The 12,673-nt window shown below is 43.2% G+C and overlaps 1 protein-coding gene across 1 annotated transcript in view; it reads left to right on the forward strand.

The window, feature by feature from the left end:
- Positions 1-12,305, forward strand: part of KY (kyphoscoliosis peptidase) — a 59,298-nt gene extending 46,993 nt beyond the window's left edge. The window contains exons 10-11 of the mRNA XM_061636585.1: positions 9,782-9,972; positions 10,798-12,305. Of these exons, the coding sequence (XP_061492569.1) occupies positions 9,782-9,972; positions 10,798-11,702 (1,096 nt within the window). The 3' untranslated portion in view covers positions 11,703-12,305. The remainder of the gene's footprint in view (positions 1-9,781; positions 9,973-10,797) is intronic.
- The last annotated feature ends 368 nt before the right edge of the window (positions 12,306-12,673 follow it).

Below are 12,673 nucleotides of genomic sequence, written 5' to 3' on the forward strand. Positions count from 1 at the left end.
CCCTAGGAAGGATTATCCGCGAATTCGGAATACACTACCATCAATACGCAGATGACACCCAACTCTACTATTCTTTCCCTCCAGATACCATAGAGGCGGTTCATCCCCTAAACCAATGCCTGGTTGCCATACAAAACTGGACTAATAGGAATAAATTAAAACTTAATCCAGAGAAGACGGAGGTTCTGTTAATTGGACAAAAACCATCTCATGAAATTAAAAACCTACTTACCTTAGACGTGGTCCCACTCCCTCTGAAATCCCAACTTCGGAGTTTGGGTATTATCTTAGATTCCGGTCTGTCCCTTGAACCTCAAATTGCAACAGTATCCAGAAGTGCTTTCTCTCAATTAAAACTAGTCCATCAACTCCGTCCTTTTTTAGAGATGTCGGACTTGAAGCAAGTGACACAGGCTCTTGTGACCTCAAGACTGGACTATTGCAACTCCCTATATATTGGACTATCTGCAAGATCACTTCGCCCGCTTAAGCTGATACAGAGAGCGATGGCAAGAATGCTGACCAGAGCAAGCCCACAGACACACACCACACCTCTGCTTTATCAACTTCACTGGCTTCCGATCTCATTCCGTCATCAGTTTAAAATCTTAGTATTAACTTTTAAAGCTCTAAATGGTTTAGCACCAATATATTTATCAAATCGTATTCTGGAATTTAAACCTCAGCGACCGACAAGAATACCTTTTGAACACTCTCTCATTATCCCATCCACCTTTATAATCCGCCGTGCCAATATTAGAAATAAAGCTTTCTCGACCATAGCGCCCATCCTATGGAATAATCTGCCACCAGAGATCCGACGTTCTTCTTCACTCATGGACTTTCGCCGTCAGTTAAAAACTTTTTTGTTTCGTTTAGCTTTTAAACATTTAATAGTTAATTGATTTTTAATGTTGTTACTGTACTCTTATTATTGTTATTTTAGATTGTATTGGATATTGTTACTGTTCGCCGCTCTGAATTCTATGAACTAGGGCGGGGTATAAATTATTAAAATAAATAAATAAAATAAATAAATAAATAAAAAACCTTTTCCCACATGGCAGCTGGGGCACTCTCCTGCTTTCTGGCAAACTTCAGACATGCTTTCAGATGGTACTTTTTGAGTAACAGCTTCTTTCTTGCCACCCTCCCATACAGGCCAGTATTATGCAGAGTTCTTGATATGGTTGAGTGGTGCACCATTACTCCACTCCCAGCCACTGAACTCTGTAGCTCCTTCAAAGTGATTATTGGCCTCTCTGTGGCTTCTCTCGCAAGTCTTCTTGTTCAAGCACCGAGTTTTGAGGGATGGCCTTTTCTTGCAGTGCCTGGGTGGTGTGATGCAGCTTCCACTTCCTGATTATTGATCCAACTGTGCTCACTGGGATATCCAAACATTTGGATATTATTTTGTGCCCTTTTCCTAATCTATGTATTTGTATTACATGATCTCTCACTTCTGCAGAATGCTCTTTGGTCTTCATTTTCCAGATCCACAGCCTGACCAATGATCCTTCAACAGCGAGGTTTTTATCCTGACAATGTAACAGCAACTTTAATGGTTCACAGGTAGAGGCCAACGGTAAGGTAACTGTGTCCTCATAGGGCAATTTCTTTCATCTGTGTAAACTGGGAGCTTCCACAGCACATGGGTTGAATATTTATGCAAGCAACATGTTTCAGTTTTTTCTGTTTCTTATAAACATTTCCCAACATAAAACCAATGTCACTTTACAATAATTGATTTTGTGTGTCAGTGCTTCAAAATAAAATTTCATACAGAACAAAATTACAATGTATCATTTGTAATTCAGAAATATGAGAGCATTGGTCAGGGTTCTGATTACTTTTGCAATGCACTGTATACTATTTGTTTTGTTTCATGTTTATTTGTCTACTTTTTGAAATCCATGTCAGATTTAAGATGTTAAAATATACAAAAGCTCTGTAAGGGGGTACAGTGCTCATCATTCAATCATGATGACCATTTACTTCACTATTCTGAGCTGAGTGTTTTGAAGGATGTAGCGTAAAGGGGAGAATTTTTTGTAAGTGATTGGTGTCTACATAGTTGCTTCCCACCCCCTGAAGTGACAAATAACACATCACTTTCATTGACCTTCTTTGGCACAATACAATTGAGGACAAGCATTGACTTTGAAAACATGTTTTCAGTACATCCTGCTGAAAATTAATCAGAGAGTTTACATTTGGCACTGTGCTGTAAACATCGAGGGACTACATCAACATGTAGAAGGGGCCGTTGGTCTTACCTGATCATAATTTCTCCTGGAGAACAGACCATCAGATGGGATAATAGTGCCACCTAGCATCAGCAGGCAGGAATGGTATGTTTTTTGAGGTAGTAGTAGAAACCCTTGCAAGATCCCAGATCATTCACTGACTAATAGCCTGAAGGATACTGTAACGATGACAACCTAATATGCACTTAAAGGAGAGAAAAACCTAGAGTTAAAGGGGGAAATCCTATAATTAATTAATTGACTAACTAACTAACACTACTTCTTAAAATGGAAAAACAACAACTCAAAAAAGAGAAGAGTTCACTATTTCATGACAACCATTCCCCAAAGAATGCTGAGAATGAACGTTTCCCAAGAAATTCTTATATAACCTTAACGTGAGCAAGACAATCAATATATTGTTCCCAACCTTGGCCAGCCAGTCTGTGATTCCCAATTCCTCCCATGGGTGGGCCCTGATGGTCTGTTCTCCAGGAGAAATTATGTTCAGGTAAGGCCAATGGCCCCTTCTCCCTGGAGAACAGCCCATCAGATGGGATGTACCAAAGCATCTGAAGGCAAAGGGTGGGAAGCTGCCCAAGACTGAACAAGTAATTGCATAGAAAGAAAACAATCACATATGCTTCAGGTGTAGACGGTAACATGCTGTAACACATGTCTGCCAAAGGAGGCTTCTGCAGATGCATATTTATTTAACTTGTAGTGGGAGATAAAGGTATTTTGTGAGGACCAGGTTGCTATCCTGCAAATCTCTGACAAGGGAGCGTTGATGGCAAAGGCAGCAGAAGCTGCCACCGTCCTAGCAGAGTGGGCCATAACATGTAAAGGAGCAGGAAGGTGCAATGTCTTGTAAGCCAAACTAATGCAAAGCTTTAAGCCACCCAGCGAGGGTAGTGGATGAGACACATTTACTCATAGTCTTTGGATGAAAGGACACAAAGAGTGATTCAGACTGTTAAAATTCTTTAGTTTGTTGAACATAAACCTTCAATACAGACATCCAGCAAGTGCCACACCTTTTCATGTGGGTGGATTGGAGTGGGGCATAAGGTAGGAAGAATCAGTTCTTGCCGGCAATGATACACCGAGTCCACCCTAGGGATAAAAGCTTGGTCCTTATGAAAAATCAGTCTGTCAACATGGAAACACAGAGATCTTTGGCCACAGAAAGAGTATTTAATTCAAAAATTCTTCATGCTGAGGTGATTGCCACCAAAACCTTGCCTGCAGGACCTTGTGGAGGGGTTCCATGTAGGGAAATGACGGACAGCCGGTGGACAAGAGGCAGCTGCCCCATGAAGGAAACCTTTCACAAGTGGATGAGACCCACCTGTTCCTGAGAAACAAAATGACAAGTCTGAAGAGATGGCCGAGACATATCGACATAAGGTATTCACTTTAAGGCCCAGATGGAGACCATCTTGCAAACCCCCCAGAAAATGAGGAATCTGTGCTCTAGAAGGATGTAGATCCTTACATGAACACCACAGAGCAAAGGCTTTCCATGTTGACTGATAGATCCTTCTCGTAGAACACTGCTGTGCTGCCAGGTAAGTATCAATTACATATCAAGAGAGACCAGAACATCTCAAGAACCGGCGCTCAAGCGCCACACCATCAGTTTCAGCCACGCGGGTTCTGGATGAAATACGGGACCCTGTGAGAGTAGGTCCCGTTGCAGGGGCAGCCTCCATGGAGCACCCATTGAGAGATAGAGGAGTTCTGAGAACCACAGGCAGCAAGGCCAGAATGATGCTACTAGGATCAGCTCTGCCCTCTGTGACCATAGTTTTTGAAGGCAACGTGCAATGAGAGGCAGTGGGGGGAAAGCATAAAGTAGACCCTGAGGCCAGTGAATTGACAGGGAGTTTGTCACCTCTGCCTTGTCTGTATGGTACCTCGTGTAGAAACGGGGTACTTGATAGTTGTAGCAAGAAGCAAACAGATCAAGAGTTACCTTGCTGAAAAATAGTTCGATCCTTGTGAAGATCGACAGATGCAGTTTCCATTCTCCCGGCATTATCTGTTGTCTGCTGAGCCAATCGGCTGTGAAATTTAAGTTGTCACGCAGATGCTCCGCCTGCACCAACAGAAGGTATAGTTCCGCCCAGCTGAAGAAAGAGGCTGTCTCGAGCTGCAGGTTTGGACAGCACATGCCCCTGTCTGTTGAAGTATGCCTTCACAGTAGTATTGTCGGTGTGCAACAGGACATGAAGGAGATTGAACTTGATGGTGAAATGCTGTATGGCAAGGCTTGCTGCCCAAAGTTGCAGCCAGTTGATACTGTGGTGAGCTTCCTGATCTGACCACTGCCCTTGAATGTAGTCACCCAGGCAATGGCCACCCCAGTCCAACACTCCAGCATCCATAGTCAAAACAGTCCATGGAGGATCCCTGAACGGCATTCCCTTCTGAAGATTTGCACACACTGTCCAGCACCGGAGAGATAACCAGAGGGAGTGGGGTAAAATGAACAGGACGGTGAGCACTGGCTGCAATCTCATCCTGGTAAGGCAGTAGAGTCCACTGCAGGGCCCTGGTGTGATGCCAAGCCCAAGGAGTGATCTGTATTGTGGAAATCAGAAGGCCCAGGACTTTGGTCATGGCCATTAAATCTGCCAAAGGAGAGGAGCAAAGAGCAGTCACTGTAGATGCAACATTGTAGACCTCTCCAGGGATAAAGACATCGTTAATCTATGTGTATCAATGAGTGCCCCAAGATGCTGAATTTGTTGAGTGGAAGACAAATGCCTCTTCTTGGCACTGATGAGGAGCCCATGAGACATGAGACTCTAATACAGCCTGAGTTAACTGGATGCCTGTTTCTGCCTTCTGTGCTGTTTCTGACTGTACCAAGAAGTCGTCCAGGTAAGGATAGACATGGATCCCCTGGAGACAGAGGTGTGCCATCAGGGTGACCATCTTTTTTGTGAAGATCATTGATGTGGACAAAAGGCCGAATAGTAGGGCCCAGTACTGAAAATGAAGATTGCCATAGGCAAAACGAAGGTACCTCCTGTGATCTGGATGGATTGGAATGTGGAGGTATGCCTCCTTTAGATCTGTTGAAGCAAGGAAGTCCTGGGGCTGCAGTGCTCCTTTGATGGACGACAGGGATTCCATCTGGAATTTCTGATACTTGACATATTGATTAAGGAATTTGAGATTCAGTATGGCTCTCCATGACTTGTCTTGTTTGGGTACTACAAAGAAAAAGGAGTATACCCCTGTGAAGCGGTCTTCGTGAGGTACCTCCTTGATGGCCTGAATGTGAAGAAGATGCTCTATGGCCTCTTGCACTATCAGTTTCTTGTCGACTGAATTGGAAGCTGGGGACAGAACAAATCTGGTGGGAGGGAGAGCCAATAACTCAATCTGGTAACCCGACTCTATTGAGTCCTACACCCACCAGTATGTGACATGTTGCCTCCACACTGCAAAGAGCTGTTGGAGGTGACCCCCCAAGCAGTGGGAGTAGAGTATCAGTACTGTCGCTGGTACTGCTGTCTGTCTCCCCTGGAGGAAGCAGAGGGGTTGGCAAATCTTCCACCTGAGTGAGATTGTTGTCTGCCCTGAAACTGTGACTTGTTCCAGTAGGGGCAGTTGGAGCGAAAGTCACAACCCCTACCCTGTCTCCTGGGTCCCCAGAATGAGTGAAAGGCTGACTGGTAAGAAGTAGCAGGCACCAAATAGGGAACATATCTTTTGAAGGGTCATCTCTCCTCACGATGAGTGGTTAGCAAGACAGACTTCCTCTTTTCTTTGGGATCAACCAGGACCTCTTTCAAGGCGTCATCCCTGAAAAGTTTATGACTCTTGTAAAGTTCAGTAGAAAGATTTACTCTTGCCATTGTGTCTGCATCCCAGTGATAGAGCCAGAGGGTTCTCTGCATGCCATCACTCCTGTAGCCAAGGAGCATGCAGTGAACTGAACTGCATCCAACATGTCATCAGACACAAAAGCTGCAGAACGGTGTAGTTTCAGCAGACGTGCTCCAGATCCTGATGAGGTTCATCCAGGAGCTCATCAAGCCAAACCATTGCTGCTCTAGAAAAAACAGAAGCTGTGCACGCCACCCTGAACGCAAGAGCAGATGTCTTGTGCAACTTGCACAGAGCGAAGTCCAGGCAACATTCAGAGGCGCCTTTGAAGTGCACATCCCCTTCTTTGGGGAGCAGCAATCGAGACACTAGAGTAGAGATAGGGTGATCCACTCCTGGGACTTTTAGGACATCCATGAAGACAGGGTCAAGATTATAAAATTTGCTGGCCATTGCTGGAATGTGCTTGGAATGTAGAGGAGCCTCCCATTCCATGCTGGTGAGCTTCTTGAAAGGTCCCACAACTTATATATAACGAGCTGAACATGTGGGCTTTTTTAAAACAGACACACTTTTGGTAAGTTCCAGTACTACAGGTGGATCCCCAACAGCCTCATTCAAGTTCAAGGCCTCTAAAGTCTTACAAAGTAGAGACACATAATATCCTGGCTGAAAAAACCTATGGGATGAAGCTTCTTCCACTGTAGCTCCATCACTCCACTCTCCTTCATCACTATCAGTGATGGATCAGGATGGTCCATAGTGGCCTCAGAACCTTTGGACTGGATAGCAAGTTGACCCAGAGATGCAATGGTGATGAAAGGGTTGGAATCCCCATGGTCTTCCTCTTCTGAAGAATGGCTGCTGGGAATATGTGTGCATTGAGGCAATGGTTCGGCCGCAGTACGGTATTCTGTTGAAGAATGTGAAGGCCCCAGTAAGGGCCAGCAGTACGACCTTGTGTCTGCATTGACAGTGGTCCCTGGGAGGTTGCTGCAATAATTCATTTGAAAGCACCCCCAAAAGGGCATCTTTGAGTTGGGCTAGAACTGCAGGAGTCAAATGCAAAATTTGAGGACCTGGCAGAGGTGGAGGAGGGTTAGGGTTCCTGGCAAATGACCGAGGTGCAAACCGATGATGTTCAGCACATTCTTTGTCAGCAACTGAATGGCCGCCATCTGCATGCACTGGGGTCCAAATGTACAGTGCTCTGTTAGTGGCCCTAGTAACAGCAGACTGTGGTTGTGCCTGATGAGGCTTATCATCTGTCTTATGCTGTGCACTGTCTGCTTTTTCATTTGCCTTATGCTGTGCACTCTCCATAGCATGAGCATGAGAGGCAGCTTTGCCATGTGTTCTCTTTTTAAGTGCCTTTTTGTGCTGTAATGTGGAAGTTGAGACAGACACCTTAGGGGGATGTGCCACAGAGACGGAGGACTCTGCATCCGGAAAGGTTATGTCATTGGCATCATCTGGCATGACTGTGCCACTCTTCTGGTCTGGGACATCAGCAACAATAGATACAGCTGCCATGACAGCACAGCTCAGCTCACGAGCACGGGTGGGGGGCACAGAGGACATGTATAATACTGGCTGCTCAACTCACACGCACTGGTGAGGGGAACAGAGGAAGCGTATTTGAAATGGCCACTAAGTTGGTATGAATATGAACACTAATTTGGTCCCACAGTTAACTTTTCCTGCAGCAGATCAGGAAGGATTGAGAAGGAAAAGAAAGTTTTTTTTAAAAAAAATAGAAAAAAGAACCCACAAGGAACACGGTGGCAGAAGGTGAACACACAAGGGATGAGGTGGAACCCTGCAATAAGGGGAGAAAAAAAGACAATTTTTGAAAAGACACTTAGGACCTCACAGACAGTGAGGTATACAAGTGGGAGAACAGGGAACCCAACAATAACTGAAATGGGAGGTGAGGTGGGGGAAAGTTAGAAAACAAAAAGGCAGCTGCCACGCTACTGCTCAAAATGGCACCTACTGCGCTGCCCCTGAAAAAAACTATTCTACTTCGATTGAAATAGAAGCAGTTGCGCTGCCGCTCCATGGAGCAGGACAGTCAGCCTGGGGGGAACAGGGGAGAGAGGAGAGCCCCCCCAAGCAAAAACAGCCCTCAAGAAAACAGCCAGAAAACAAAAAAGGCAGCAGCCGTGCTACCACTCAAAATGGCACCCGCCGCAATGGCAGTTGAAAAGAGGAGCTGTTGTACTGCTGCACTACAGAGTAGAGACTGGGGAGACTGGGGAAGAAAAGAGAGCCCCAAGCAAACGAACCCTTAGCAACACCCAAAAAACTCCCCCCAAAAGAGGGTGGGCTTTTTTAAAAAAGACACACGGAAATGAAATGAAGATATTGGGTTTGGAAATAACAAAAGAACTAGAGAAGATTAGAGAAGAATGAAGCTACTTAGAGACACAGGAGGCAGGAATGGTCTGGGAACTTGCCAGGGTTGCTACTTCCTCAAAAAACATACATTCCTGCCTGCTGATGCTAGGTCGCACTGTTATTCCATCTGATGGGCTGTTCTCCAGGGAGAAACAGTTATTTCCTAAATAAAGTTGTTAAATTCCCCATTTTTGAAAATTTCACTCCGAGTCCCTAATGTCTAAAAGAGGACCTTTTTCTTATTGCTGCATTTAAAATACCCATTTTGCACATACATATGGGGGGGCAGCATTCAGCACCATTAGAATTTCCACCTAGCTTTCATTTTTAAAAAATCAAGGTTGTAGCCCTTAAGCCTGCAAACATAGACTGGAAGGAGTGTGCAGATATCATCCAGTGAAATCCAAGAAGCTGGAGACGATGGGGGTTTCAGTGTCTTGCATAACTCTGCCATCCATGACTTACAGAATTATTGCAGAATTATTGATTTATGCAACATAGGAAGCTTATGTATACCAGTTTATTAAGCCAGGAACAGGTGTCAAATTTGTGTGCTGCCCCCTTACCTCATCCCTTTGTTAATGGCTTCAGCACATCTGCCCTGATTTGTAAAATAGAGTTCCTTCTACATTTGAAATCTCATTTGGATATCCAATTTGGACATATGGACTGCTTACATTATGTTTATTTTAGGACTGATGGATTATTTATATTGTCAACATGAGCTGATGAGGTTTCTTCTTATTGTTACATATGCAAAAATTTAAAAAATATTGCAAAAACATCTGTAATGGGAAACTTGTAATGTTAATTTTCTGTCTAGGATCAAACTGCAGTTGAAGACCCTGGTTAGTCTGACGTTAGAGTCCTTCATTTCAGACATAACTGGAAATTCTAGTTTAAACAGACCAGAACTGATGTAAGGAAACCAGCATGTAAACTATGGTTTATTAAGACAGGAGCATTATGTCTGAACTAGGCCATCAGTACCCTATGACAGACAGCCTAATTTGATGACACCGTCTGTTCTACAGTATTCTCAGCCAAATTGATCTAGTCACAATTCTACACAACTCATCTCTTGCTTTTGCTTTCTAGAACTCTGTTGTGCTTCTTACAGTCCAGTCCTAATTTATGCATACTTGAAAGGAAGCTCCACTGATTTTGGGAAGATAAACTTTCAGATAAACATATTTAAAATTGCAATGTTAATTAGATCTGATACAAGGCTGAAAGCTAAGAAAATTGTACACAGTGCCAATGAGATATTGACCTCTCCCTTCTTATTCCAGATACAACGAATTTTATTTCCTCACCCACCCTGCCCTATTTATTAATAATCATTTCCCAGACAACAGCAACTGGCAGCTACTCAAACCAACTGTGACACTGAAACAGTTCGAGAGCAACATGTTATACAAGAGTGACTTTTACAAGATGGGATTGCTGACAGCTCTCCCAGAAACACCAGTTATTCAAACAGGTACAGTCTTATAGGCTCTTGCCACGTGCTGATCTTATAAGGAAGTTTCAGCTTTTGGTTGAGGAAAAACCCAATAAAGTAGCAAAGGTTAGGATTTAGGCTGGTACTTTTCTACTTTTAAGATTAGCTCTGTAGGACTAAAGCATAGGGCTCAGAGTCTGCAGCCGTTTTTAGCCCTAATCACTGACACCCTTGGGATCCCAATCTATGTAAAATATAAAGTGCTAGTACCTATCAGATTGCACAGGCCCCAAGAATATTTATATTCCAGCCTGAAGAGCTTCAGGAAATGGAGGGCTAAACTACAGAGTCTTATGTGGATACATGCAAGTACATCGGGTTTCAGAAGCTCCCAGTTGCTCCCTGTGATGTCATTCAGAACCTAACCACAGAACAAAGGATTTCATTTTAAAATCCTGCCTTTTGAACTCTCAGCTTTCTCTGAACACTGACAGCTTCTAAGGCATTGTAGTCAAAAGTCAAGGCAGCTTGAGCTGAAACAGAAAGACGTATATGCTTTCATGATCTTTTCTAAGAATGATAAGCAATTCTGCATTTGTAATAAAACAGAAACAAACAAGTACTCCAAACTGAAACCTCCCCACCCTCAACCCTCTTATTTATTCTGAATTTGGATTTGACAGATGCTTGTCAAATTCTAACCAGCCAACCATAATATTCTCCTTTTCACTGCCCAAATGATTGACAATACAGCAGGCCATTCCATTCCCCAGGTCATTTTATCCAGGGCTTTTTGATTGATTTATATTTTTGAGTAAACAGTAGGAAACATCCTAACCAGCCTTCTTTATTTGCATGTCACAGTAAAAGGGAAAGTAGTAGTAGCGGTGGAGAGCCATTCGTCGATGCTGTTCATGTTTGAATTGCAAGGGACAAAGGAGTATAGCTTGATGACGCTGAAGAGGAATGGAATGAATCTAGAGCTCTATCCGCAGAAGACAGGGAGCCATAAGCTACAGATCTATGCCAAGCCATCCAAAGGCTCAGACGAAGTCTACAGCTGTGTGCTAGAATACACCTTAGAATGCAGCTCTGTAGAGAAGAATGTGTCCTTTCCAAAGGAACTCCATCAACCTGTTGGGCCCAGCTGGTTCTCAGAGAGACAAGGATTCCTCAAGCCCTCACAAAAGGGCCCAGTCATTCATACCAATGATGGGCGCTGTGATCTCAGCTTCATCCTCAGTAAAGACTTGAGTGTTTTAGCTTCACTGCATTCAGACAACATTGGCCTCAGTGAGGACACAGCAAGACGGCATATCTTGCAAGTTTGTGAAGGAAACCGGGTAGACTTTAAGATTCATCTTCCGCATGCAGGGAATTTTGCTTTCAAAATTTTTGCCAAAAAGAAGTCTGATCCTGGAAATTATAACTATGTCTTCAACTACCTCATCTGTTGTCCAAACACCAAGGTGAAGTGGCCAGTTTTCCCCCAAAATTATAGCAAGTGGGTGGAGGGCTATGAACTAGTGGAGCCGCTAGCTGGATTGCTGCCAGCTGACCGCAACATTAAGTTTAAACTTAAGCTTCATAGCATTGCCAAGGCATTTGTTCAATGTGAAAAAACCTGCCCCTTATCTATAGGTAAGGATGGCTACTGGGAGGGATCTTGCAGCACTTCAGGCTGCACAGAGGTTTATGTGATGGTGCTGGAAAATGCTAATCATAAATTCTACTCACACATCTTGAAATATGAAGTAGAGCCACAGTAAGAGGCCACTCCTACTCTTCTTATCTGCCCACATGAGCAACATTTGATGTATGTCACAGTTCATACCACTCTGAACTACTGTAATTCATGCTTTCGCCATAAAACTAGGGGGCCAAGCTCACCCCTCCAAAGCAGCAGCAAAACAATATAACTTGATCAAAACTCCCTGATTGGTTATATAATGAGTGACACATGTAGCAAATGTCACTTTCTTACCCATGAAAAAATCAAACAAGACTTTCCATATACATTATTTCAATTATATATTAATGTACTAGGTCCATAGCATACAAATAAAGAGGCAATTATGTACATCTTCCCACCAACCCAGATTACATTTTGGGATACAACTGCTGCTTTCCGAATGGCTTACTTTCAACAAAAATGTTATTAACAACAAAAGGGCATTCTACAACTGTGGGCCAGGAAAAGAGGACCACACACTTTTGAGCATCAATGTGAGTGTGGCTGCAGAATTCAATCAAATGCTGCAAGATAATAATTTAAGTGGAAGCTTCTTGTGTGCACTTCATTGTCTTACAAATATAAATGATACTGCGAAACATGTTTTTACACCAGATCTTAATTGCAATTAAATACTAGTTTTTATCTCATTGGGTTGTGGTGCTTTTTAAATCACATCACAGTTAAGAAGTACGTTTGTGAACAAAAGGGAAATTTAACTCTTAATTTGTTTCTTTATCAATTAAAAAACTGTGCCACTGGTTCTAGGAAATATCACTCGCACAGCATGATTTACCTATGGAACACAGTGGGATGCTCAAAGACAATCTTGATGACCTGCACAGAATGAAACACATATATACAGATATTGTTAAAGGTATCCTATTTATATAGAGAAACTTGAACTCTTTTTGTTAAACATGAATAGTTTAAAACAGCAGCAATTATCTGTGGTTTTACAAAGTCAGAAAATCAATTCATTTTAACAGCAATTATAATCTATCTAAT

Source organism: Rhineura floridana, chromosome 7 (genome assembly GCF_030035675.1).
Source record: "Rhineura floridana isolate rRhiFlo1 chromosome 7, rRhiFlo1.hap2, whole genome shotgun sequence".
Classification (NCBI taxonomy): domain Eukaryota; kingdom Metazoa; phylum Chordata; class Lepidosauria; order Squamata; family Rhineuridae; genus Rhineura; species Rhineura floridana.